We start from the raw sequence: 26,179 nt of genomic DNA, 5'->3' as shown, positions 1-26,179 counted from the left end.
CGGATCTTGGAATTCACCTTAGCAGCAAAGTAGATGGACGGAACAAGCTGAGATACCGAAGCCTAGTTCGCGAGGAAACAGTGGATACAAGGCCAGTCTGCAGAGTCCATGAATGCACCCATCGGTATAAATGTTAGCACACGCCGCGAGTCCCGCCTATCGCTACAGTTCAAAGAGTCGGTCGGTGTCCTGCAGGGAGTGATACTACAGGATATACGCACCTGAAGTATGTTCACTAGTACGCCAACGCTACCGACGCCTTTTCAGATTCTTCGTGATATTGACTATACCGCGATCGCTCCAGGGCGCGAACAGCTGGCCGAACGTGGAACAGACCGCTTCGGCGGCGGAGCGCGCCGGCTTCTCCATACTCTTCCTACGGTTCCAAGGGAGCACGTATTGAACCAGCATCTCGACGTCGACGCCCTTCAGCATGTCGAAGTACGGCTGGATCATGGCGCTATGCAGACTGCGCGACGTCGAGTCGAGCTGCTTGGAGGGTATGTCCAGCTCCTCGACCGTTTCCGGACAGCCATAGAGCGTGATGTTGAGGCGAATCGTGATGGACTCCAGCTGGGTGCTTCGGACCGTAGAAAGGGCAACGCGCAGTTCGTCTGCTGGATCTAGCCACGTTCGTTCGGACAGATTACTCCAAGGGCCAGTGAAGTAGACGTTCACTGACAACTCCAGATGACGCAAAGCGGTATTGTGCACGAAGCACGGACGTAGAAGATCTGTGAAACGGGCTGAACTCAGCGGTCGTTCGTGCGAAGAAGCGGGACGTTCCTGACCGGGAGCCTTGTCGTGGGTCTGACTAAAGGAAGTGAGCGACGGTCCACTCCCTTCCAGCATGCGATCGATGAGGCCGGACGTGAATCCACAGTCGCCATGTGCGAGGTTTCGGAATTGCACGCTCAAGTCACGAAGGGACGCGCAGAGTGCCGGACATGTAAGCCAGTCGACCATGGATCTCAGTGCCAATGGCTTGATCCCCGGGTCGCATACGAGAACAAGGCGTTTGAGCCGGGTGGTGGCTAGCGTGGCGGCGAGAGGCTGGGATGCCACATCCACAGAGTGCGCTTGTATGAAGGATACACCAGATAAGACAAGCTCTTCCAAGCGCGGGAACGCACGGATGATCCGCTGTAGCTGAGCGACGTTGGACAGCTGGACATCCACCAAATGCAAGGACACGAGTTGCTTGTGAAGACGCAGGGCAAGATAGAACGTGGAGTGCATGACGGGACGCAGAGCCCGATGGATCTTGAGCACTCGCAGAGCAGGCAATGAGTCGGCAAAGACGAGAGGCAGGGAATCCATGAATGGAAGATGATCCTGGCCCGGTTTCGTGAGAGGAAAGGACTTGCGCTGGACGACTACCGTGTGCGTTGTCGCGAGCCAATGCTTGACGCGGAGCGAGACGCGTGATTGCTTCACCAGCAAGTCAAAGGCTGTCCGATCGCCGATATAGACCGTGTGATAGAAATTGGACATCGCGCGAGGATACCAGGTTCGACTGACCAGCGCTATGTCTAGAAGCATGGGCCTGGCCATGAAATCGATGATGACTTCGAAGATCTCGGGAGGAATGCGATCATAGACTTCGATGGGTAGTGGCGGCAAGAGGTAACGTAGAGGGAATTCGGCGGAATTGTCTGCATCGGCCGCGTCAGGCACAGTTCCACCGCACAGATGTTGAGGCGTGGACGAATCTAGAATATAAGTCTGAGAAATGTCAGCGACAGTCGAGCGACTGTTGCGGGACAAATCGACATCGGAGTGGGTGCGAATCCGGCGAACGCGACGTCTGCAGCGAGGGAAGCCGAGACCAAAGAACACCGGTGACGCGCGTGTATAGCAGCATCCACGTACTAGGCCGTGGTCGACGCGGTCGGCGGAGGGAAGCGTCGTCATCGCTGCCACCTCGACCGACTGGAACTCGGGGCGATCACCCAGGGACGGCAGCGCAGCGACGGATGCAATCCGCCATGAACGGTGTGAGGTTAAATTGCGGCGAGCGTGCGTGCGTGCGGGGCGGCGGGGAAAGAGGAAACGCGGGGTGGGACGTTCTGGAACGAGAAGGTGAGCATAAGACGGGTGCAGTTAGAACGACCGCAGCCGGAGCGAACGACAGTTGAGGAGAACAGGCTATGAGACTCGCCATTTAGAAGGACACTCACCGGAGCTGGCCGCGCGGTGTCTAGTCCTAGCTTGGGAGGGATGCACCTTCTCTTCGGTCGTGGAGTCGTCCACCCTCTAATACGCACGCCGTGCCATAGTACGCCTGCCGTCCATCCGTCCAGAGCCGGCAGTGTTGTCATCGCAGCCGTTCTACGCCTTCGCCATCCACGGCAGCGGGTTTCGTTTGGCCAGGGATGTACATAGCCGTTGTGTGATCATGAACTTTGAGTAGCTCAGTAAGTAGCAAACGGAGAACGGTAATAAAGGCGCCCATGTGGCGGGGTGAAGCGCCCCAGCGCGCCGTCCTCTGTCCGCCGTCGTCCGCTGCCAAAGAGACCGCGTGCTTGCAACTCTCGCTCACTGCCTGCCGCCTGCCTGCGACGATGTGACGACGACATGAACCACTTACCGCGTCTCACACATAACCGCCCTCAGCTGGCAGGTCGTGCACCGCTGTTCCGCGATATCCGTTCCCCTGAAGGTCGTACGCCTCGCCGTTCCATGATCCTGCAGTCTGAAAGCCTCCTCGGCGACTCGAGAGCTTCATGGCCAGTTCTTATACGTGTCTGATATGGTGTGCTGACTCTTATGTACCGCTTCCACTCGCTGCGTGTTGGGCCCCATCTTCAGTACTCAGTTCCGGTGCTGGCCGCTGTCCTGACTCAATTTGCTCGACTCCCGCCTATCCTCTCTTCTCCACCTCAATGCCACTCATGAGACCTGTGTACTGACAGTGCAGGCTTGTAGGGCAAACAGGGTCGTTCCGGTGAGTCTCGACTCAGTTCTGTTGCATCGTCTTTCGTGTTCATGAATATGAGCATGCTCGTCAGACTCTACTGCAAGCAAGCCTATCATGTACCCCAAGATTGCAATCGCCCCGACGTAGAAGGCGCGAGATCGTTCGTCATCCCCGGCCACTGGACGCGTAATTCTGACGGACGCGTTTGCTTGGTAGATGGTAAGCACGCTCCTTCTCCGTCCAGTCGACCTCACCCTCAGAGGGCTCTCCGTAGGTCATCCATCGTGCACGCAACATCACTGCATATTCCAGCACTGGATACGTATCCCAAGAGGGTTTTCTATGTACCTTGGGCTGGTGGGCACTCGCTCGATTCGCGCCCCCACCACTCCCCCGTCTCAGGCGACGCGCCGGTCCTGGCATACCGCGATGCCGCCGCTTCTCTGCAACATCGCGCGCTCTCGTGTTCGCCTTCCGGGTCATCGATACCGATCAACCCATCTGCCCTTCTACTACCGTTGATTCTCGCCTCTACACGTCTCGCGCTTATCGCAGCGACGAATTCGCTCAGGCTTAATAACCTCCGCGTCCGCCGGTATCCCCGCAGTAGGAGCTGCGTGGGTCGAAAGCTTCCGTGATGCATCCTCCGAGTCTCAGCAGGCCGCATGTCGCGCGCGGTGCGGGTAGTCGTGTCTATGGCACGTCTCATGCACCACGTTACCATCTATGGCTGGAACGTGGCACCTCCCGGGATAGATTCTGAGAACCATCGAGGACGTGCGTTCGCTGCCTTCGGTGGGCGCAGCACGGGTGTCGCATCGGGTTTCTTGGTGGTTCGTCCCTGAGGCGTTCTACACGAACACAAAAGGGCGACGTACCTTCGCTCTCACCTGGCTGAACGGACCGCGACGCTGCAGCGCGGACCTTGTGCCCTACGCACCTCTGCGCATATACCCAATTCGTATGCTACGCGTGTCTCGCGGGGCCGCCGACGGTCACCTCCCGCGCAACAAGCCTCACCGCGTACGTCATGCCTGGTGGGAATCTCTTCTAGTTGAGCAGTGGACATGTCGCGCTCACTGCCTGCCGTTTTAGTACACGACCTACGGCCACCGTCCGACCCATACACAGGACGAATGGACGGAACCCGCAGTTCGTTGACCAGCAACGCTCGCCGACCGCTGGGGACCCATCGCCTGCGAGGGACGTTCCCGCTCTGGGCTGCCATTGCGCGGCTCTTCAAGTTGTCGCACAGCACAAAATTTCGCTTCCGCGATCGGCGTATGAGTGCCTCCTCTCGATACTGCGATAGACGATAGACGGTCGAGCGAACGGCAACGTCGTGCTTCTGACATCGCGTCTTAGCCCTCCCTCCGCGCGGATGGTGATTGCGTGGGTAGGGGTCTCACGTTGCGGACGATGAGCTGGCCGTATCTCCAAGCAGGAGAAGACGTTACTCCGCCATCCTCATCGTACTCTACACATATGGAACCATATCTTCCATTGGTATTCAGACGAGCGTGTCTACTGTTAGCCCTTCGTCTCCCATGTCCGATCAGACAGGCATACTCTGTGCGCGTACGCATTGTATGCTCTCGCCGTCGCCTGATCTACTGGACTGTGGCATCCTTTGTTTCTGTAAAACCTGAACCGCTTGCTATTGCATAGTATCCTCGGCGTCCTCTGGCCACTGCGACATCCCGCATGATCCCTTACTTCTATCAAGCTCAATATCAATGTCGAGGACAGCCGCACAAACGTTTCGACGAAGGTCTGCGTTGTGTAGGTACGTGAATAATTCCATCGAGTAGATAGCGACATTGACTGGCCCAGAAGCTCAGCATGCCAAGCATCCGTCCGTGACGAATACGACGAGCGGGCCCAGGAGGTTGAGTGAAGGGACGTTGGCCTTCGATACCAACATTCGAGTGCGGTTGCATTCTGGTCTTCTGCGCTTCGAACACCCCCTCGCGTATGAGAAGCTGCGTTCCGTCACTGCGAGCTGCTCACGAACCATATATGTGGTTTGCAGCTTCCAAGCCACAGTGACGCAGAACGCTGACGACGCGACGTTGGTTAGATTCCGGAGATGAACAATCCGTACCACTGGGCGAGGACGTGCGCTCGTACGACTGCGGCGTGATCACTCACAACACCTCGCAGAAACTCAGTATTCGCGACAAATATACCCAGTCTCGAGGAGCCATGCTAGAGGCCCCACGAATCGAACGCCAGCAGACGCCTCGCGATCGTAGCCTGGTAAGCCCTTGCAGCATCACTGCTGAACCCAATAATATCGAACGTATTCAAACGCCCAACCGAGCGCGCGTGAACATGCTGCAGAGGTGAATCACGGCACCATCGTAAGTAGTGCACAGCGCCGTCGACGACAAGTGGGGCCATTAGCGAGGGCGAGTGTACGGACACCCGTCGCTGTGTTCACCTGACTTGTAAGGACGTCCGATAGTATGGACGATGTAGACTGTCGGATACAGTACATGTACACACCTATTGACACGGTTTGCGTCCGACTACAGTTATGAGAGCGTGCACGAATATGCTGCGCGAATAGATATAATAAATGGCCGTGCCGCTGATCTCTAATAATCAATGGCCCAGATCATATCAAATATGTAGGGAGCCGAAGGGCGACGGGGATAGGAGGGGGACGGGAGGGGACGGGGAGGAAGTATCCGAGGCACCTCGACTGAACACCGGTGAGTGTGCGGTCGATGAATAGTATACGATTGTGTTTACGGGTTGCAAAATTGATGAAGTGAGATATACGGGCACAGATCCTGCTTCGGGTCGTCGCAGGTTGCGTCAGTGTCTGGTGGACCGAGACCGAGACCGAGTGAAACACGCACCGAGGCGTCTGTTTCAGACTAGAAGTTGACCCTTCCAAGGTCAGTACCTACTCGTCGTCAAGGCGGTATCAAAGGCTACTAGATGCCACGATCATGCCATGGGTTGAACAATCGCCGTAACAGACGGGCAATTGCACTGGCGAAGTCGTCCGCCGACTTCTTGTATAATGCCTGCGATTATATTGAACAGGCAGCACCTCAATCCTGACGTCCCTCAATGCGTCGAAGTACGGCCCGACCATGACATCGTGCAGGCTGCGGGAGTCGGCTTCGAGCTTCTTGTAAGACTGCTTGAAGTAGTCGTCGTCCATTGGGTCATGAAGCCCGAAGCTGAAGTGGACTGCGATGTACTCGAGCTGGTAACTGCGGACCGTGGAAAAGGCTCCGTGAAGCTCGCTTGCTGCATCTGCCCAATCCGAGCCCTCCGTGTATGCGCCATATCGCCAGGCACCCAATGGGACTCACCAAGTTTGCGCGGTTGGAGCCTTTGATAAGATAAATTTAACGTCAATTGACGTAAGGCCGTGTTGTGCACTAGATTGCACGGAGAATGACCTGTGAGATGTCCAAATCTTAGCGATGATTATGTAACTCAGTAAGAGAACCATGGAGAGACTACTCACCATGGAGCTCCCGAAGCTGCAACAATGGAAAGAGGTCAGAGACTGCCCCGAGGCCTCGAGGAGCCGGTTGTCATGCTCAGCCCTCTCATCGGTGGCGAAGCGCGTCTCCAGTTCGACCAGAGAGTGCAGATCCCCGACCTTGCAAGCCCATCGGCCATCCATTCGCTCGTCTCTGTACATTCTCCGTCGTTGCTAGGATTCGGAGACGCTTGAGCCGAATGCTGTCTTGGAGCCTAGAGTGCGGTAGTAGCCGCGGCTGGATAAATACCACGGTGCACAGATCAAGCTCCTCCAGACATTTCAACGCACAGACAATCTGTCGCAACTGGGACTGCTCAGTTGAACTTCATCCAGACGTAAGGACACGATGTGCTGGAGCTGATGCAGGCAAGATGGAAAGTCGGATGCATGTTACGACGCAGATCCAATTGATGTCGAGGACCTGCAGGGCAGGGCAGCAGGGCCGAAGACCATAGGGAAGGCGTCCAGGAAGGGTATACCTGGGCCTTCGCGGAACGCTACTTTGTGTGTAGACTGTAGCCATCGCTGGACACGGGGCGACGTGCGTAGCTGCTTCACCAGCAACTCGTAGCTCGCGCGCCTTCTGATGACAACGGTGTGATAGAGGCGCGAAGCGGCGCGAGGATACCATGTCCGGGAAACCAATGCCGCAATGGCCAGCGCGGGCTTCCAGGGGTATAGGTACTCGATGACATTCTCGTAGATTTCGATAGGACAGCGATCGGATATGTGGGTGGCGAGTGGTCGTGCTCCAAGTACATCGTGCGCACTGGGAGCATTACCTTCGTCCCGTGTAGCTCCATCGGCATCCTGGTCGTGCGCTGCGATCTTGATGTTGGGAAGGGACCTTGAATGAGCCGGCAGGAGGTATCTGGGGCCCGACGCCCAGCCGACGGGAAGAACGATGTTCTGCATGTCAGTGCTCTGTCACGTCCCGCATAGCGTAAGTGATCTGAAATTCCCGTACAAGACGTACGTACGTTTGACCCTGGTTTGACCTGTGGAGGGGACCGAGATACAGGTGCTTGGGGAGCGTTAGATTAAGTAGCTTGCGTACTATAAGGTTTGACTTGACCAAACCTTGTACCGTTCCCACTGTTATCTCGTGTGAGCACAGTGCCCCATGCGGGCCATCCTCCATGTGCTCTTCGCTGCGATAGAACTGAGTAAAAGGCCGGCAATCGCAGATCGGCGTGCGCCTTCTGTAGCGGCCTTCCTCGGTATTTCACAAACATGAAGCATATGGTTGGCCGGAGAGGGCCGGGATCCGAGTACCATCGCTACCAGAATCCAAGGAGTGACTGGTCGGACGTACGCGTAGGTCAGCATGCATATGATCAACCTCGCATCACCTGTAGGTTCGAGGCTCCGAACTTCGAGCATCACCCACCTGTCGAAGTGAAGCCGGCACTGGGTGCCTTCCGAGCTGCGGTCAACAAGCTCAGCTAGAGCCGCTGTCCGAACACACTCGGTGCAGTGAAGGCTCCCAGCGCATCGAAATCTCGTAGGACGGCCCGTGTATAGACTTGCCTTGTGCGGTAGGGGTTGGTCAAAGGTTGGCTCCTCCGGTTACCCTGTGCGAGTGAACAGTTGCGACGTTTGCTGCTTGCACCGGCCGGGGCACCCTGATCAGTTTCCTTTTCTACGAATTACTGCGGTACTCAAGTCGTCTTCAGTGCATGACAGATTCAAGTTCGTGATGTTCATATAACGATACAGTCGTACAAAAATAAGAAATAAGCAATAACGATACAGTATACCGAAGCGAGAATGGCCAGTTTCACTCAGCCGTTGAACTCGTAGTAGGAAGGATTCGTAGACAGCCTGAGGGGCTCGTGGGTGGTGTCGAGGGTGGACGACTGGGACATCATTTGTGGAGAACAAGCTGCCGGGATGGCGACGGCGGGGGCTGCGGCCTGGATACGCCAGCGCGATGTCTCCGAGGCATAGAGCGGCGGGGCGAAGGAGCGGAGGTTGGGGTCGCCAGCGGAGGCATTCTTCCTCAGTCGCTAGGACTCGGCGGGGTGGCTATGGCGGCTGCTAGAGCCGGAGATAGGAGCGCGTCGGATTCGTGAGCGTTACGACGCGATGGGGTATGACCGTCTTCATGTCCTCGTCAGGAACACGGCGGCGAGCACGACGGTGAGAACGACGAGGATAAGGACGGAGAGCGCGATGAGGCAGCGCTTCGCCCACTTGACCTCCGTATGGCGCATGTTCTCGATCAGCTCCTCGCGTTCCGCCTCTGTCTTCGAGAGCTCCCAGTCCTCGGGCGCGCGGAGGGGGAGATGAGTATGAGCGCGCCGGCGATCCAGAACAGAGGGAACACTGCGAGGAACAGGGAGTCAGCATGGGTGTTAACAACGAAGAAGGGAAGCAGAGGTACTCACGGAAGCCGAACTTGAAGAGATACATGGCGAGGGTGGGGTGCTCCGCGTAGCGTGTGTACGCAGGAGGCGCGGAAGAGCAGGAGTACGGCGGCGGCGCGTCGTCGTGGTGCCGGGCAAGGCTGCCGCGTCGTGGCGGCTGTCCTGCGTGCCGCGAGGCGAGCGAGAGGAGGACGCGCCGAAGAAGTCGTCAATCGCGTTCGTACCCTCTTCAAGGCTAGCAGCCTGGGTACGCGGTGCGTGAGTGAATGCGACAGGCGGGGTTGAGAGCTGCGCGTCGAAGTGCTCGCGGCTGCCGGAGATCGTTTGGGCTCGAGATCGTGCTCCTGAGCGTTGCTCCAGGTGAAGACGGAGGGTATGACGAAGGTCGAGGAGTAGAGGCCTGAGCAGACATGATAGCCAGCTTGTAATGACTCGGTCGACGAGGGGGTGGTGATGCGGGAGGCTGGGAAGTGCGAAGGCTTGGATGGCTGGCGGGGCGATGATGGGGACTTTGCGGTGATCATGGTCGGCTTTATATGCATTTCGTCCTGTGGGAGCGGGAGAAATGGGAAACCAATCCGTTGCTAACGCCGAGCGTTAGTCAACCAATCGAAACGCGCGCCCTCGATAGCAGGCGTGGACCCACAAACGCCCACATACCGCAGAATGCCCAATGTGGAAAGTGTCGCGGGAGTAAACGGGAGGCCGAAAACAACTCACACGTGGTACATTCCACTTTGGTATAGTTACTGCATATGGCATAGCGGACCCACCGGCACCGGACAGCCTACAGCAACTTGAACTCAAGGATATCACACTACTCAACCCTGGAGTCGTTTCTGAGTACAAATCAACTGCAGCGTCAGGTATTCGCACTCACGATGCAATCATCGGCACCCTGCTAGACAGCCTGATAATAACTAGATCAGCCGCCCTCTGTCCGATCCAATCTCGAACGACGGTCGTCCGGTCACAGCGAATGGGCCCGACTGCGTGCGGAATTCATGAAACCCTGCACTACCGCTAGCGCGTCATGAGATGGGAACCACAGACAGTTAGGAACAGCAGACACACCTCGATTCTTGTCCGCATCCTCCTTCCCTGCCAGCTCGGGTCCGCGACTCGGGTGTAAATGTTCCTATCCGGTGTGCGTACATGAACTTGTTCAGTTGCATTACACAGGCTGAAACGCAAGGGACTACGGAACCTTAGCCTTGGAACCGCGGAAATCAAGTAGATCTCGCGGGGCTTCGTCCAGAGCGAGGTTGGTGCGCCTGGGAATGGATCAGATCTCATTGACAGAACGGACAGCATGGTATCACACACCAATGTGCACATTAGACCTCGGAACCACCGGTGCTGTACCATACATTTCGATAGATCTGTGGGCAATCCTACACCATCCAGTCACGTGCAGTTTGTCCGTCCGTCGGTTGTACTGCGGTACCCACTTGAATATGTAGCACCGTGTTCAGGATTACTGGCTCGAGGCCTTGTCGTGCCAAAGACATAACATGACTGCAGCGTGTCATGCCCGCGGTGCATGTGTGAGATGCGAGCGATAGAAGGCCAACCACGTACAGCATAGCCTCGAGACCAGCAGGCACTACTGGCCAGGCTTAGGCCAGGCACACGGTGATAAGTCGCATAGCATAGTGGCCGGCCCATCAACAACCTGACCGTGCCTGAGAGTCTCTGAGACTTCCATCGTGATAGAGTGAGAAACAAGTGTATTCGCACGGCGAGCCGCCCACGGGCCACGGCGCCAGCGTTCGGCTGGGACTGAGATACACCTTCATTCCAACCCCCGCCATCCTCGTCAATGTCGCCCGCCATCTATGCCCACCGTCCTCACCTCCACAGCTAGCGCGACCTCCGGGGACCCGTACCTCCTCACCGGCAGCTACTCGTGGCTCGACAGCCGCGTCGCCTCGTACATCCGCATCGCATCCGTGTCCATTGCTGCGTACGAGTGCGTGTCTGAACAGTCTGGCCTGCATGCGAGCAACTGAATGGCCATTTTCACAGCTACGTGATAACGTTGCCGGCGGAATGGCGGTTCTACAAGAGCCAGAGGTCGTGGAGGCTGAGTACGGGCTGCATACTGTTCATCCTCATCCGGTGCGTCCTCTCGTGCATCTCTCTTTGGCCCGGAGTCGCTCACGGGCTTGCTACAGCTACATCAGCGTGGCCGTCCTCGCCTTGAACACCGTAGGCTTCTTCGACCGCTTCAGTCCGGATACATGCGCGCACTATTCTGGGTTGGCCCCATATTCAAAGGTGCGGTACGCCCCCCTCGCTCCTGTAGGGATACTGATGTATCCTCGGTGCTCAGTGCTTCAGACTATGCTGTCTCAAATCATCCTGGGTATACGGTGCGTCAGATCCTCTCCAACATGCCTGCTCGAGATCTCCTCGCTGGTGTGGATGTCTTCCCGCAGGGTTTGTACAACGCGTTCTATCCTAACGTCGCAGGTTGTTCCGAACTCCTTGACCGAGATTTCTCCTTCGTAGTCTATTGCGTTTCGGAAACACGAACCATACCATTGCTCCCAGTGCTTCAGTCTTCTGTGGAACGGGCTCGACACAAGGCTAAGACGCTGATTTGAACTGCGTACAGTACTATCAACATCTCTCGGCGGTCCCCATACGTGACATCCATAGTCGCCGCGCTCTTCGTCTTGGTCACAACGGTTCGTCATCTCACTACTGGCTCAAAGAAGCTCCCACTCACTTATGCTCGCAGGGTGAATGGTTCACGGACCTATTCCATCGCAACCGTGAGTCTTCTCTCGAAAGAAATAGGACTGCTCCCGCTCACGAAGTCCCCCAGACGTCCAGAACTACGTAAGTGAGCCTCATACTTTCCGGCAGTGGATGAGTGGGGCCGTTGCGTACGACCTGTTGCTTCGTCGTTGGTCGCCTACGGGATGTTGAAGTCATTAGCCCCGAAGGTCGCCCAGGGGCTTGTGTGATGATCCTCGCTGAGCGTACTCAGGGAACTCGTCGCTCATTGTCTGTTGCTTGCGACGTCTGCGGGGTGCATCGGATCGCGTCTTTGTAGTGCCTGAATGCAGCCTTTGACCGAGTTGTGATGCTGACATAACGATTGGCATACCACTAACAGCGACACAAGTACGTCCTCCTGCAATGATCCGATCTGCGCACACTGACGTCGGTTTCTGCAGTTGCACCGTTGGCGAGCACGGAATGTTCCTATCCGCGTGGCTCTACTACCTGCTGGCGATGATCTACGACGCGGTCGTGCTCTGTATATCGTCATTCTACCTCGTACGGTATGGGCCTGTGGCTGGAAGGTGAGGGAACCCGCGCCCTCAATGTTGCGAGTTGCTGACGGATCAACGATAGGCTGTCAGGTCTCGTCAAGTTGTAGGTGGCAGTCGTCTGGCGGTAGCTGGATTCGCAGCGGCTGAATCTTGACCGTTCGTCAGGATGCTGTATGACGGTCTCGGATACTTCGTGGTCCTCACAGGTGCGAGACAGACTCCCCGCCACGTACATCGTTCTGACCATCATGCGCAGCCGCGAACATCCTGAACCTTGTGCTCTACCGCACGAGCGATATTCTGACACAGGTCCGTCTGGTCACTTATCCGCCTCCAATCACTGACATCCCCCCAGTCGTCAGGGTCGGTCACATCGCCCCCAAGTCGTTACCTAAACTGATGTCTATCCTCTGACAGCGCCGCCGTGGGTGAAGCCGTGACCTGGATTATGAGCCAGAAGCTGCTCATACACCTCCGGGACGCCGCTGCGGACGCCAACCGGTCCACGCACGTCGTCTCCCTCCCGGTGCGCAGTGGGCGCGCCGTCTCGCGCGTTATGCGCTCGCACTGCTCCGCCCCTCACTCGTACTCCTTGCCGTTCTCGCCGGGCAGTCGTGGGAGCTCGCACCAGCGGAAGAGCACCGGTGAAGCATATGCGGACGGAGACGCGGATGCGGACGGGGACGTGCTCGCGTGGTCGGGCACGTCGCTGACGGACCTTGTGGGGAACTTGAGCGACATTGAGCTGGACGTGCAGGTGGAGATACAGCGCACAGTCAATGTGGAGGAGAGCTGTCGTGGTGCGGAGGAATGTGGCTGCGCGGAGCGGGTGCCGTGCGTCGTGTGGGTGGGGAATGGTGCTCGACCTGAGGGGTTCACCGAGAAGGACTTGGACCAGGAGAAGGCGGGGCCGGGGAGGTAGCATTCGTGGTTTAGGGCTTCACGTTACGGCGAGTGATTCAGAGTTGAGCGGTGTACGGGGCCTGATGCATAATGTTCGAACTCAGTCGCTTTAGTGGATCTATGTGGTATTGTTATTGCTTTGCGCATGATCGTGTCCTGCACTTTGCTCTTGCTATCTTCGCATGTACATTCGTCTATTCCTGCATCGTCATTCTATCATTTGGGTACTAGTACACGTCGTCGTAATACACGTCTACTCTCGACGGCCAACTCTGTATCAGTCGTCGCGCATCTAGCAGTTCTCCACTTCAAATGCGTCAAAAAGAACATCGGCACTGAATCCCTTCGAACAACCTGGCTAGTCGGTGAACGTTGCCGACAACATGCAAGGCCTCTGAAGTAGGTGGTGGTATGTACCATACTGGCTTCTACTACTTACGAAGGTGGGAATACGTACTACTTATGTACGGTGTGATTCAGCTGGTGCTCTCGGCGTCTCGCGCGTCCCCTCGGCTTCAACCTGAACATGCACCTTTGCACTCTGGGGTCTATATGTAGCTACGGCGGCTTGGAGGATACTCCCCAGCGCGAGCTCAATGGAAAGCAATGTCCGAGCAGACAGCCAATCCTTCCCCTACCACCCTCAGGTCATTGGCACGACAGTATCTGGTATGTGATCGAGATTGTGCGCACAGGAGAAGAAGCTGAGTCGGACCATTGGTCGTACAGCGCGAGGACAATCTGCACGTATGGCTGCCACTCTGCGTAGCAGTGCCGTTTTTCGCACTGTTCTCAGGGACTCGAGACTCGGTGGTCTGGCGTCGCCTACACCCGCCAGTCATACCTGGATCGTAACGGACCATTAAGGACACCCTGGTCGTCCCTTTGGAGACAGGTGTCGCAACTTGGGCAGTAATGTATTGGCTCGTACGCCAGAGGCAAGTGCGAGTGGAGGAGGAGACGGACGAGGCGTTCGCGACCATACGCCGTGCTCATGCAATTGCGACCCAGGCTGCGACACGGGATCGCACGCAGGCCCTTGTGAGTGTGTTCAGCAGTGGTAGTATCGGGACTGCTACGGATCTAGCAGGTACGTCGCACTGGATCATTATCGAGTGGCTGGCCGCTAACGTGAATAACGATGGGTCTTCACAGGGTCGGGTGGCCCGGAGGACTCTTCATTCAGTATATCGGAAAGGATCTGCATGGCGGTCGCCAAACTTTGGGTGTCCCCCTCGTCGGTGGCAGCGATGCGCGCAGCCTTGGAGGGGGACCTGCGCTCACCTCATGACATTGACGTGACGACGCTCTATCTCGGAGGGACGCTGGAGTGGCGTGCACACCAGGTAAGTGACGCACCTGCTGTTGGGCCCGTCCGTCATTGAACGCTCCCCGCCGTGACAGTGGATCGCAGGGTTGGGCTTCCTGTTTGCTGTCCTGGATACGACATGGCCTGCGTTCACCAGACGGGTGCGGCCGAGGTATCTTCCGGCAGGGGTCTTGGTCGGACTTATCGGCATGAACTCCCTCCTCCAGTTCCAGCACTGCTGGTTGCCCTTCCACGTCCGTAACAGGCATGCTGTTGCAGCAGTGCTGAGAGACAGGTTCCGGCTGAAAGGCGATGCCGTGTCCGTTCAAGACTGAGGCCTGAGTCAGCCTGTTTAATGGCACTTGTTGCTTTCTCGCTACCCCAGGCCAAGTTGCTGTCATGTTTCTGTATCTGCTATCGTGCTGTTCTGCTGTCCTGCTGTCCTAACCTCCCCTCACGCCTATTTATTCGTCTTGATCCTGCATAATTGTACTATTCTACCGCCCAAGTCTCGTCGTGTGCGTATGCCACTGTGGGCAACAAGGCACCTTAAGCGGCGGGAGGCGACAACCACGTCTTCCCCTTATCTTGTAAGTACTCGAAGCCATGTAAGTATGTGCGCGGTTTCGCAGGCGGCCAGGTGCCCAAGCGCTTCTTGAATTTGGACGACCATGTCGGTAGTACGAGTTGTTTTCTTTTCACGCACAGGTCTCATGTAATAGCATAGCGACCCCCCAATTGTCTCAACGTATCTTGCCTTCGGTATGATTTCGCACAGCGCGTGGTATTGTCAGCGGTATTATTAGTGACGGAAGAAACAGTACGCTATGGTCGGAGCGGGACATACGGAAGATCGTTTTGCTATTCGCTACATTGGGTCGATGTTACGGACATCCAGGGTATCACATTCACAGGTTCGTGACATCCTTGACCACGGCCATTAATGCGCCTGTGCTCATACAACCGAAGTTGTAGTCTGCCAAGGTTGTAGACCTGATGGCTTCCACAAGCGTGTTGTTGTAGTCGCTCGCGGCTTCCCACATCGCCCAGCCTCGCAGACCTGCTTCCCGTATGTACTGCCCCTTGGCCACTGTGCTCAGCATCAGTAGCTTGTTCTTGGCGGCAGCCCGAAAGGCGACTTACAGAAGGACTCCGCATTATCGTAGGAGACCATCGTTTGCGTGTTGGGGTTATACACGAACGGCTATGCCATCGAACCAGGTAAGCTACCGCCCAATCAGGATCAACACGGGTGGAGACTCACCGTAGAGCTGCACGAGTCCCAGAGGTAGTCGATCCCGTCCGCGGGGTTCCCGTCAGCGTCGAGGAAGCCCTTCTGGTACATCCCCCAATAGTTGAAGATCCCCGTCACCGCGCTCGACGTGTTCCCACACACATCCGTCGCCGTCGTCCCCGGCGCAGCCGTGTCCCAGCTGTCCCCGTTCGGCTGGCCCGCAGCGTCGAACGGCGCATACATCCTCAGCGTCTTGTTCGCCGCCGATACGTACGCGTTCGCCTTCGCCACCTTGAAGCTGTGCCCGTAGCCCGCGACGCCGAGCACGATCTTGTCTGCTTTGAACCCTGCGGCGGACCAGGCCTTCACTGCGCTCATGGCGGAGCCCTCCTGGTCTGCGGTGGGTGCACACGCGTCGGCGAGTGGTGAGTTCGGGCCGACCGACGAGGAGAAGCTACCAAACACATCGTAGTTCATGGGCTCAATGTAGTCGAGCACAGAGTAGAACCCGGAGACGTCTGACATGGGCGACCCTGAGGAGCCGAGGAAGGGCTTGAGCCCCACGGCGGCGGAGAGGGTCTTGGAAGGTAGGCGACTTCGGAGCTCTTGCAGGAACAGGAGATAGTTCGAGGCATCGTTGGGAGACTGCTCATTACAACCTACCCCAGCCTGACTCGGGTATTCCCAGCTATATTCTTCGAATCAGCGCATGTACAGAGACAGGGAAGGCGGGAAGACGCACTCAAAATCGAGGCCGTCCAAGTCGTAGTTGTTGACGAGTTGGACGGCGGCGTTGACAAAGTTTCCCCTGCTTTGCTCAGTAGCTACCGCAGACGAGAAGTGTAAAGAACCGGTCCATCCACCAACAGTGACTGATGCGTTCACGTTCTGATCCGGACATGATATTATCAGTTCCGACTCCGAAATCGAGCAGAGATAGGCTCTTACATGTGTATGTGCCTCCTGCACAAACAGCTTCAATTGGGTATCATACCCGTCAACAGGTATCGACTGATCTGTACCCGGTTCGCTAATGGGCGCTTGTCAACGTTATGAGACAACTTGCGTCGAGAAAGCACTCACAGGAAGGCATATGATACCCTGGTGTACTGCGTCCAGTTCATATTCGCAAGGCCGAACGACGGGCTATCTGTGTCCTCCCAATTCGCGAACCACCCCATCGCGACTGGCATCTGCGTGCATGACCCTCTTGGGACCACCGCCGCAGACGCCGGTGCCACAGACGCGAGTAGCGGGAGGAGAGACGCCACCAAGGCTATGCGTAATGGGTCGTACATGCCCAGCATGTTGTGAGGGCTGTACTACTAGAAAGAGGGGCAATGTAGTCGTACCAGTCAGGAAGGAAGAGAGGCGGGAGAGGACGTTCAAAGTTTCCACCCGGGCTCTTATAAAAGCCGCGTAATTGTTCTGGGTCGTCAGCCACGCGGCTGCCAGGAGGACAACAGCAGGATGGTCCTACATAGTGTCAACCTGTCCGCCAAGCCTGGACCTACAACATGACCTATCCGTTTGTTCGTCGCGGGCTTCGTGGCGGGGCTGTGTCGACATGAGTCGGAGGGCTACGAGAGGGCGTCGAATGCGTTGTGGCGCAACCCAACTTGGACCTGGTCAGTGCGATTTTCGAAGCCATATGGATCACCAGGTTGACCGTCGGTCTGTCGAGTGCATGGACTGGCATGGAACACAGTAACAGTGATGCAATAGACACGCAGGACTGAGACGTACAATTGTACAGTGACAAGATGAAAACGAAGCGTCGAAAAGTGCATCGCGGTCATTACTATTGCAATCGTAATCGCCACGTGCACGACTCAACGCAAACCAATTCGGAAATGTATAGAGAAAGACGAAAGGAATACGACTTCTCCATAACTCGAGTTCAACACTTACTGATGACGGCCATGTCAATCAACAGACCGTACTCAAGTTCCCACCAAACATCATGAATGCGAGAACTTCGAAGAGATGCTAAAATACAACGCGGCCTCTGGCGCAAATGCATATGGAAAGAGTAAGTAGTATGATTGGAACGTTAGACTACGCAGGACAGCTCTTAATTCAGTCCGTCGAGTGACCCAGTCAGGCGGCCACCGTAACTACGTGTCCATACAATTCCAGACTCGGGGACCACGGGTATCCAGATGATGGTGACTAGTAACGCGCACTATAGGGGACGATGCACTTAGCACTCCTCGCAGCTCGCGACGAGACCCGAGACCTTCTTGCCAGCACCGCTCGAGGCCGAGTCGGTGGCCGAGGCGGCAGCAGCAGAACCGGCGTCGGAAGCAGCGGCAGCAGCGTCGGTAGCAGATGCCTCACCGGAAGAGGCAGCACCGGAGGCACCAGCAGCACCGTCGGAGGCACCAGCAGCACCGTCGGAGGCACCAGCGCCAGCGTTTGACCCGGCTGCACCAGCGTTCTTCCCAGATGCACCAGCGTTCGACCCGGCTGCACCAGCAGCATCCGTAGCGGAGGCGGCGGCGGCGGCGGCGTCGGTGGCAGAGGCATCAGCAGCACCGGCACCAGCAGCACCAGCATCGGTAGCACATGCACCAGCAGCGGTCACGGTGACGGTCGTCGTAGCTGCAGCGTCGCCAGCTCCGGCGTTCGCGTTACCAGCTCCGGCATTGGCGTCGCCAGCTCCAGCGTTCGCGTTACCAGCGCCCGCGTTGCCCTTCGCTGCGCCCGCGTTGCCACTCGCCGCACCCGCACTGCCGTCGGCCGCACCCGCATTCCCGCCGGCCGCGCCAGCGCCGGCGTTCCCTTTGGCTGCACCAGCACCAGCTTCCCCGCCGGCAGCACCAGCGCCAGCGTTCCCGTCAGCAGCACCAGCACCGGCGGTAGAGTTGGCAGCGCCCGCACCAGCATTGGCGTTAGCATCACCAGCAGCAGCGTTGCCCGCACCGGCGTTACCAGCAGCGGCGTTGCCCGCGCCAGCGTTGCCGTCGGCCGCGCCAGCAGCGGCGTCGCCAGCACCTGCGTCGCCGCCAGCCGCACCAGCACCAGCGTTGCCTTTAGCCGCACCGGCGCCGGCTTTGCCGTTGGCTGCGCCAGCGCCGGCGTTCCCGCCAGCTGCGTCAGCACCAGCGTTTCCGCTCGCGGCACCGTCGCAGGCGTTCCCGCTTGCAGCGCCAGCGGTAGAGTTAGCAGCACCCGCGGCCGCGTTACCGGCAGCGTCGCCGGCATTGGCACCGGCAGCGCCCGCAGTGCTGTTTGCGGCGGCAGCACCGTCAGCTGCACCGGCGCAGGTCGCGTTTTGCGCAGCGGCGGCGGCGGCGGCGGCCTTCTTCTTGTCCTTGCCTTGGTGCCTGCGAAGGAGGCCAGTGACGCCGGCGACGTCGGACTCGACGGCGCCAAGGACACCGTTTACGAGGCTCGCGCCAGGGATAGCGTCAGCCTGGCGACGCTTGAGGCCGGTGAGGTCCGACGCGGTGGTCTCGACGGCGCCGAGGACAGCGTTGACGGCAGACTCGCCAGGTAGACCGAGGTCGGGGACGGCGATTTGACGTGCGGCCTTGGTAGAAGTAGCGGTCGCGCCTGAGATACGCGTGTCAGTTGAGTTGTAAAGACAACTTGGCAGAAGGAACACTTACTAGGTGACGACGCGAGGGGCATCGCCCAGACGGACGGAGACACCATAGCGGCGATGGCGAGGACCCTGAACGCGGACGAAAAACGTGACATCTTGGTCGTGTCGGGGACGGTGAGGCGTTCAGTGAGATGCGCGACGGTTGCTGAACGACAGGGAGGGAAGTGCTGACGAGCGTTTAGACAGTTGAGTTAAGGAAAGTACACGTTCGAGGCGACTAGGCACAGGTCAACGGTTCGAACGGAGCACCGGGCTCAGGGTGGGACAGACTGGGAGAGATGAAAGAAGCGGGGATGCAGAAAATCGACGGAAAACCTGGCATTATATACGGACTCTGAACAAAGGGAGATGAGACGATGGCCGGTTGGGAGGGACTGTCGCCGTCGACGTCCGCGACTTCTGTGCATGATGGAGGTGGAGCGAGTTGGAGCCGCTTCGGACGCTTCGTGAGTCGAAGAAGAGGCGAAGCGTCGGCGCGTTGCCCACGGAGGGCATCATGAGCTCATTCCGGGGTAGCCGACCAACTCTATCGACCGCCCCCGAGATCATTTACCCCTTTCGTCATGGCTTGTTCTGTCAGAATTGAGCAACCCGTTATTAACCGACGCGACAACGAACTATCCGCAGCAGGGAGATCACCTCAGGCTTCCCTGATCCTCGCATGGCAACAGAGTGCCTTCGACGCGGGTGCACGTTGTCCGCCCCCCCGCCGCGTTGTAGACCTCTTTCGCACACCCGTACAGCATCCGCCAGTTTCGAGGGTGAGCAACGCACCGATTGCGATAATTTTAGATGAACGCCGCCAGTTTGCGCATCACACGCAACGCGGCATTCTAAGCACGCTATTCTCGATGGATTTCCTCGCGTATTTGGCTGGGAATAACGAGGTCAGTCTGCATCGTGAGGGCATACCGGAGTCACTGAGTTGGCGTGCTAATGCATTCTGGGACGACGGATATCTTAGCGTAGCACGAGCCATCTGGGACGAGAATAAGTTTCACAGACACATCATTGAAAAGAAGAGGGTCTCACTTGAGTCTCAGAGGTTTTGGGGAGGGAGGCAACCGGAGGCAACCGGCCCGCGAGTGATGCAACGACAGGTGCCCTGGGAGAGGCCACATGACGTCGGCAATTTCCTTTCCGAGGTCGAGATACCACAAGCGCCCGAGCATCCCATCTGTGAATGTAGTCAGTGATACGCAAATGGCGGCGACGGTCTCTTCAAGTACTGATGTGCCGTACCCTCCAGGGTTCATCGAACATAGCTAACATCACACCAGACAATCGTGGGGAGACCTCCAGTCAAAAATGCATAGTGCAACGGCTACGACAGCTATATATTCAGTCCATCAAGCACGCGTGCACTAGTGGCCGACGCCCAGGTCGGCCGAGTCTGTGTCGTTAATCGTGATAGTTGATAACTTAAACAATAAATGGGCATCGCCGTCGTGTCGTAATCCGGGGGCGTTCGTCATCATGGAGCTTCGGTCAGGATCAGTGCACCCCCTCGTACATGCGGCGCAGGGGCACGCGGCGCATCTTCATGGGCGTGGGCACTGCGGCCCCAGTAGGCGAGCCAGCGACGCGTCCGTACCCGTGGAAGAGCCGTCAGTGGGCGCGGAAGAGCTTCCAGAGTCGGTGGACGAGGCAGAGCCGGTGGATGAGGCAGAGTCGGTGCTAGAGTCTGTCGCCGTGGGGGTAGACGACGCGGACGAGTCAGTGCGGACGCAGCACCCGACGTTGCAGCGGATGAAGCAGCGGAGTCGGTGGGAGAGGCGCTAGCATCGCTTGACGCTGCGGAGTCCGTGGCAGTAGGCGTAGCGCTTGAGTCCGTGACACTTGCAGATGCGCCAGACGTCGCAGCAGATGAGGCGGCAGAGTCGGTGGCAGACGCGCTGGCCCCGCTCGATGCGGCAGAATCCGTGGCAGTAGGCGTAGCGGCGCTCGAGTCCGTAGGGCTTGCAGACGCGTCAGACGTCGCGGCAGATGACGAGGCAGAGTCGGTTGCGGAGGCACCGCCGGTCGCGGACGCGGACGAGGCAGAGTCAGTTGCAGAAGCGCCTGCATCCGTGGAAGCAGTCGAGGAACCTGCGTCGCTCGTCGCAGCGGAGGCGGCCGACGCACCATCACTGGTGGCACCTGTTGATGCGGAGTCCGTTCCAGACGCGCCCGCAGATGAGGACGCATCTGTCGGGGTCGCGGCCGGGTCACTGGTCGCGCTAGACGACGACGAGTCAGTGCCAGTCGCGGAGGCGCCGCCAGTAGCATCCGCCGGATCGGACGAGTCGGTGGGTGTCGCGCCTGTACCATCTGAAGGGGACGGTGTCGCGCCCGTGCCATCGGCAGACGAAGGATCAGCCGTGGGCGTCGCACCCGCAGTCGGGGCAGAGCTATCGGGAGCACCTGAGTCCGTGGGGGCAGCTCCGGCAGAGCTGTCGCTGGCCGTCGCGCTTCCAGACCCATCCGTCGAGCTGCTCGAGCCATCCGTACCAGAAGAGCCAGTGGGCGTATCGGTGGGGACGCTACCCGGCAGACCGGAACCAGTACCGGAAGGGTCGGTGCTGCCAGCGGCGGGCGCAGTGACCGTAACGGTGACCGTGGTGGTCGCAGTCGCTTCCCAGAGCTCGAGCCATCGGACGGGGCTGCACCGCTGGTCGGGGCAGAGCCGTCAGCGGAAGTAGCACCGCCCGTCGGAGTAGCGCCATCCGTAGGCGCAGCACCATCCGTGGAACTCCCAGTGGGAGCAGCCCCATCCGTAGAACTATCGGTGGGCGTAGCGCCGTCCGACCCGCTCGAGCTCGAGGCATCTGTACCGGATGCGATACCACTGCCGGCTGGCGAGCCCAAACCACAGGCGTCGGTGGAACCGGCGCTCGAGGCGGTGCTAGTGGCGTCTCCTGGAGGCCCGGAGGTGGGGTTCATGCCGCTCAGGGGGTCGCTACCTGTGTCATCTACCTGGCGGCGGTTCCATGGCAGCTGGTGGGATCCGGTCGCGCGAGCAACGAAGCTCGTCACGGAAGAGGTAGCGACTGGAGGCGATGCCGAACGTCAGCGAAATGTTTCTCAGAAGACGTGCACGCGAGACGTACCATGAGGGCGCACAAACGGTGCACGCTCTTGGATGGGCGCAGCCACAACCGAGGACTGGATCGCCAGGATCGCAACGAGGAGGAAAGCGAAGGGGGACGTGAAGCGGGACATGATGAGTTCGTCAAGAACAGCGGGGATGAGCGATGCGACGTAAGGTGGATGGATGCCCAAGGGCGTAAACAAGGTAACCTGGAAGAAAGCGAGTGAAGACCAGCAACAGATGAAAAACCGGACTGGGCACTAGGCTCAGTGGAAGAAGAAAAGAGGAAAAGAAATGCAGCAACGCATGCGCGAGGGTGCAGCTATATATGAGCCCCGGTAATGCGAAACATGCGAGAGCGGAACAGGTTGGACAGCGATCATGATGAGTCTGATATTGTGGAGCCTTGGACTGTTACATTTGGCTACATTAGACAGGATCCCGGAGGCACCGTCGAACAGGACCGCCCAGTTTATGGGCGCCTCCCGAGCACAACCACGGTGATTTGACGATGCATACCCGCAAGATACCCGTGCCGCCAAGTGTCAGCGCTCTGGCAAGTCGGCCCCTTCACCTCTTTCGTCATGCATCAACGAAATTGCCGGCGAGGCTGTCCATGTAAATGATGTATGATTGCGCTGAAGCGGCCGGACGGCGCACGTACCTATCGAACGGTCCAGGTGCACGCGCGGCAGCACGAGAGGCACGAGAGGCCCGAGACGTCTCACCACGTCTCCGACTCGGAAGCTGTGACGATGGATCAAAGAGGGCACGATGTTAGCACTGCACGCAGCTGCGCGCTCGCCAACCATCCCATGATCCCGTGGCCCCAAACGGCGCATACCAGCCAACTACCAGATGGTGAAAACAGGGCCCCGCGCTCTGACCCTACTCCCTTGTGGTCGACAGATGATCGCAGCAACATGAGATGCAGTGATAGCGATGCGTATAAAGATCGATCATCGTTGGATGACCTTGCTTGGATCCAGAACCGAATCCCGGCTGAGGTTCAAGCAGTGACGAAACTCAACAGCTGGTAAGTTGTGCCCGATCAGTGTCATCTTCCAAACAAAATGCCACGGAGAAGGGACGTACATACGACGCACCGCCTGCTCCAACTTGTTGATGGCAGACCTTGAAGCTGCGAAAGCAATTACGACTAGGATCGATAGCACGCTAAGAATACACCTGTGGAAGGCTAGTTCTACAATACATCTACGACCGGGCGAAGTTGAACCGCCAGCGCAGGCCGGACCATGTTGAACGTCCCGCCCTTTTACACCAGAAACAATCCGCGGACCCAAGACTACTCACCACCCGCTCAATCGTCCTCCTCGATGCCCTGCGGTCTCTGGAGCGTGCTCACGTCCACGCCAGGCACCGGCCACCGCCTCGCGAACGTGTGGACCTCCCTCCGGAGCGCCTTCACGCCCTTCGCGCCCTCCTTGCCCTCCTCCTCCGTAACCGCGACGCGCACAAAGTCCTTCAGGAGCTTGCTACCCGCCTCTTTCTGGAGCACAAGCGCGAGCTGCACCGCACGGTGCAGGAAGCCCGCCACGACCTTCATGTCGCCCTCGAGCATGTTGCGTGACGTGAGCGCCGACGTGCCCAGGCGAATACCACCCGGCGTCTGCGCAGAGGCGTCGCCCGAGACCGCGTTCTCTGTTCGTGCAAGTCAGTGCGTGGTCCCGTGGGATTACAACGAGAAACGTACTGTTGATGGTGATCCCAACGAGGTCACACAGCTTCTCGAGCTTGCTCCCGGTGAGACCGAGTGGCCGCAGGTCCCAGAGGACGAGGTGGTTGTCCGTGCCCTTCGTCTGCAGCTTGTAACCGTTCCGACGAGCTCGTCACCGAGCGTCTTGGCGTTTGCGATGACCTGCTTGGCGTATGCCTTCCATGTTGGCGAGCACGCCTGCTTGAGGGCGGTGGCAATACCAGCAATGGTCTGGAATCCATGATTGTCAGCCACTGATCGCCGCATACGATGAGAGACAACTGACGTTGTTGTGCGGGCCACCCTGGCAGGCAGGGAACACCGCGTCGTTCACGCGCTTCTCGAGGTCCTTTGCCTTCTCGGAGTCTTTCCTGAAGAAGATCAGACCCGCGCGGGGACCACGGAGGGTCTTGTGCCTATTCCCGGAACACGTCGGCGATCCGTGCTCGGGACAGACGGGATAGGAGACTCACGTCGTGGTCGTGACAACGTCACAGTACTCAAACGGATCCGCGAGCTCCCCGGCAGCGACGAGGCCGCTCGTGTGTGCGATGTCCGCCATCAGGAACGCGCCATGCTCATCCGCAACGGCACGGAGCGCGGCATAGTCCCAGTCCCGCGGGTACGCCGACGCACCGCAGATGACGAGCTGCGGCTTGAAGATCTTCGCCTGCGACGCGAGCTGCTTGTAGTCGATGAGCTGTGTCGTCGAGTCTAACCCGTACGGGAACGACTGGAAGTAGATGGACGACGCCGTCATCTTCTTCTTGGCAGTCTGCAAGCGAAATGTCAGTGGAGTGGCATTATAGAGCGCAAGATGAGGATCAATGGAAAGATTAGACTGGACACGGTGGCTATGCATTGACAAAGATATCCGCATGCATGACTCCTAGTGGCTCAAGGGCTCAGGACGATCACTCCGAAAGTCTCTCAAGAGCTCGGGCGTCGTGCGCTGGGAGGCGGCGGAGGCTCGCATCCTCCAGACAACGTGCACCCCGTTCCGAACAACGTCTGCCGGCTCACAATATATTGTCGGATGCAGCCTCCCCGCATCTATTTGAGGGTGTTCGGAGAAGCGAAGGAGAATGTGTGTACGCACGTAGTAGCCGTGCGTCAGGTGACCGCCGTCCGGAAGCCCGAGACCCATGAGCCTGTCCTGGGGCTGGAGGAGCGCAGTTAGGGCGGCGAAGCTGAAGAGGACGCGTCAATAGTGCAACAGGGTATCAACGTACGATGCCTACTTAGCGGTCTGTGATGCGGATCAGATGAGCGTGGAGACAGCGACGAAGGACAGGACACATACGCTACCAGAGTATGGCTGGACGTTGACACCCCACTTGGAGGGGTCGAGGTGGAACGCCTCGAGCGCACGCTTCCTGCAGAGCAGCTCGAGCTCGTCGATCCATTCGTTGCCGCCGTAGTACCGGGCGTTTGGGAGACCCTCCGAGTACTTGTTCGTGAGGATGGACCCGTTAGCCTCCATGACGGCTTGACTCGTCAGGTTCTGGCTTGCATGTGAGTGTCGCGAGCGCAGGGCCATGTAGATTTAACACACCTCAGAAGCGATGAGCTCCAGGCCCGAAAACTGCCTCCATGTCTCCTTGTCGATAATATTCTTCACCTCCGGGTCGACCTCGGCGAGTGGGGCATAGAGCGTCTTGTTCTGCAGCACCAAGACAGTTAGTCACGATGCGAGTACAGCAAAAAATTGGAGATAAATGCGCACAAAATCGGGGATGGAGGCCATCGTTCTGCGTGCGGCGGGGGCGAGGGCGGTAGGATGGATGGGACGAATGGGACGAGTCAAGAGACGCAGCATTTTGACTTTGAATTTTGGGCGGCGGAATCTGACGCGATCAAGTCTAGTTCCCTAGCGCCCATAAATCCACGCCGCGCCCGATCACGTGCGGGTTAATTCCTCATTAGGGGCGAAACCCGACGCGTGGGGATCGCGCGCCACCTTCGACCTCCTTCGACGCTTCTCCTGCTCTTCGCGTTGTCTTCGCGTCCTGCATTTGCGGGAATTTCGAAGCCAGGTGAAGAAACAGCCTGGCCGTCTTGCACCCATCGTACCATCTTTTTTTGTAGAAGATGGTGTGCTTGCGCGGAAGCGAACGCCTAGCATCTGGTGAGCCAACAATTGTATTGGACGTGGGCTGGCACGACTCACAATTTGACTAGGCTGTGTCTTGCACGATACACGCACGAGCTGTTTTACGTCCTGTCGACAAGACCAAATCAGCTGCACA

At 58.1% G+C, this 26,179-nt stretch overlaps 10 protein-coding genes across 10 annotated transcripts; 3 read left to right on the top strand and 7 right to left on the bottom strand.

The window, feature by feature from the left end:
• Positions 1-34: 34 nt before the first annotated feature.
• On the bottom strand, positions 35-2,423 carry B0H18DRAFT_333478 (uncharacterized protein). The gene is made up of 4 exons (XM_048037648.1): positions 2,162-2,423; positions 792-2,069; positions 222-734; positions 35-162 (listed from the first exon to the last, which is right to left on the bottom strand). Exons 1-3 carry the CDS (start codon positions 2,319-2,321, stop codon positions 250-252), a joined length of 1,923 nt encoding a protein of 640 aa, XP_047893876.1. The 5' UTR covers positions 2,322-2,423; the 3' UTR covers positions 35-162; positions 222-249.
• A 2,021-nt stretch (positions 2,424-4,444) lies between these two features.
• On the top strand, positions 4,445-5,071 carry B0H18DRAFT_333437 (uncharacterized protein). The gene is made up of 2 exons (XM_048037647.1): positions 4,445-4,702; positions 4,757-5,071. The coding sequence occupies exons 1-2, from the start codon at positions 4,657-4,659 to the stop codon at positions 5,011-5,013; spliced, it is 303 nt and encodes a 100-aa protein (XP_047893875.1). The 5' UTR covers positions 4,445-4,656; the 3' UTR covers positions 5,014-5,071.
• Positions 5,072-6,705: 1,634 nt separating this feature from the next.
• Positions 6,706-7,722, bottom strand: B0H18DRAFT_333421 (uncharacterized protein). The gene is made up of 2 exons (XM_048037646.1): positions 7,404-7,722; positions 6,706-7,355 (listed from the first exon to the last, which is right to left on the bottom strand). The coding sequence occupies exon 2, from the start codon at positions 7,344-7,346 to the stop codon at positions 6,822-6,824; it is 525 nt and encodes a 174-aa protein (XP_047893874.1). The 5' UTR covers positions 7,347-7,355; positions 7,404-7,722; the 3' UTR covers positions 6,706-6,821.
• Positions 7,723-8,268: 546 nt separating this feature from the next.
• B0H18DRAFT_1005652 (uncharacterized protein) lies at positions 8,269-9,350 on the bottom strand. Its single transcript, XM_048028591.1, has 4 exons — positions 9,181-9,350; positions 8,994-9,110; positions 8,818-8,940; positions 8,269-8,759 (listed from the first exon to the last, which is right to left on the bottom strand). The coding sequence occupies exons 1-4, from the start codon at positions 9,210-9,212 to the stop codon at positions 8,537-8,539; spliced, it is 495 nt and encodes a 164-aa protein (XP_047893873.1). The 5' UTR covers positions 9,213-9,350; the 3' UTR covers positions 8,269-8,536.
• Positions 9,351-10,592: 1,242 nt separating this feature from the next.
• B0H18DRAFT_1104363 (uncharacterized protein) lies at positions 10,593-13,396 on the top strand. The gene is made up of 15 exons (XM_048032609.1): positions 10,593-10,772; positions 10,829-10,921; positions 10,978-11,080; positions 11,144-11,175; positions 11,421-11,493; positions 11,547-11,580; positions 11,606-11,647; positions 11,675-11,769; positions 11,928-11,935; positions 11,989-12,117; positions 12,170-12,190; positions 12,253-12,293; positions 12,344-12,396; positions 12,443-12,450; positions 12,505-13,396. Exons 1-15 carry the CDS (start codon positions 10,639-10,641, stop codon positions 13,007-13,009), a joined length of 1,371 nt encoding a protein of 456 aa, XP_047893872.1. The 5' UTR covers positions 10,593-10,638; the 3' UTR covers positions 13,010-13,396.
• A 509-nt stretch (positions 13,397-13,905) lies between these two features.
• B0H18DRAFT_1118858 (uncharacterized protein) lies at positions 13,906-14,634 on the top strand (the record flags this gene model as incomplete). Its single annotated transcript, XM_048033856.1, has 3 exons — positions 13,906-14,080; positions 14,146-14,336; positions 14,395-14,634. The coding sequence occupies 3 exons, from the start codon at positions 13,906-13,908 to the stop codon at positions 14,632-14,634; spliced, it is 606 nt and encodes a 201-aa protein (XP_047893871.1).
• Positions 14,635-15,057: 423 nt separating this feature from the next.
• B0H18DRAFT_1005625 (glycoside hydrolase superfamily) lies at positions 15,058-17,293 on the bottom strand. Its single transcript, XM_048028590.1, has 6 exons — positions 16,617-17,293; positions 16,482-16,563; positions 16,276-16,421; positions 15,564-16,221; positions 15,443-15,503; positions 15,058-15,389 (listed from the first exon to the last, which is right to left on the bottom strand). Exons 1-6 carry the CDS (start codon positions 16,838-16,840, stop codon positions 15,208-15,210), a joined length of 1,353 nt encoding a protein of 450 aa, XP_047893870.1. The 5' UTR covers positions 16,841-17,293; the 3' UTR covers positions 15,058-15,207.
• A 443-nt stretch (positions 17,294-17,736) lies between these two features.
• B0H18DRAFT_1118856 (uncharacterized protein) lies at positions 17,737-19,238 on the bottom strand (the record flags this gene model as incomplete). Its single annotated transcript, XM_048033855.1, has 2 exons — positions 17,737-19,091; positions 19,148-19,238. The coding sequence occupies 2 exons, from the start codon at positions 19,236-19,238 to the stop codon at positions 17,737-17,739; spliced, it is 1,446 nt and encodes a 481-aa protein (XP_047893869.1).
• A 1,085-nt stretch (positions 19,239-20,323) lies between these two features.
• On the bottom strand, positions 20,324-22,615 carry B0H18DRAFT_1005621 (uncharacterized protein). The gene is made up of 4 exons (XM_048028589.1): positions 22,233-22,615; positions 21,792-22,172; positions 20,857-21,756; positions 20,324-20,827 (listed from the first exon to the last, which is right to left on the bottom strand). The coding sequence occupies exons 1-4, from the start codon at positions 22,342-22,344 to the stop codon at positions 20,685-20,687; spliced, it is 1,536 nt and encodes a 511-aa protein (XP_047893868.1). The 5' UTR covers positions 22,345-22,615; the 3' UTR covers positions 20,324-20,684.
• A 739-nt stretch (positions 22,616-23,354) lies between these two features.
• On the bottom strand, positions 23,355-25,761 carry B0H18DRAFT_1005614 (serine hydroxymethyltransferase-domain-containing protein). Its single transcript, XM_048028588.1, has 9 exons — positions 25,657-25,761; positions 25,486-25,593; positions 25,223-25,434; positions 25,030-25,120; positions 24,404-24,705; positions 24,217-24,346; positions 24,048-24,161; positions 23,928-24,027; positions 23,355-23,875 (listed from the first exon to the last, which is right to left on the bottom strand). The coding sequence occupies exons 1-9, from the start codon at positions 25,747-25,749 to the stop codon at positions 23,535-23,537; spliced, it is 1,491 nt and encodes a 496-aa protein (XP_047893867.1). The 5' UTR covers positions 25,750-25,761; the 3' UTR covers positions 23,355-23,534.
• Positions 25,762-26,179: the final 418 nt, after the last annotated feature.

The sequence above is a fragment of the Fomitopsis serialis genome, assembly GCF_022376445.1.
Source record: "Fomitopsis serialis strain Sig1Antser10 chromosome Unknown B0H18scaffold_30, whole genome shotgun sequence".
NCBI lineage: Eukaryota > Fungi > Basidiomycota > Agaricomycetes > Polyporales > Fomitopsidaceae > Fomitopsis > Fomitopsis serialis.
The sequence above is the reverse complement of the archived record's forward strand: the minus strand, read 5'-3'. Positions and strand labels throughout refer to the sequence as shown.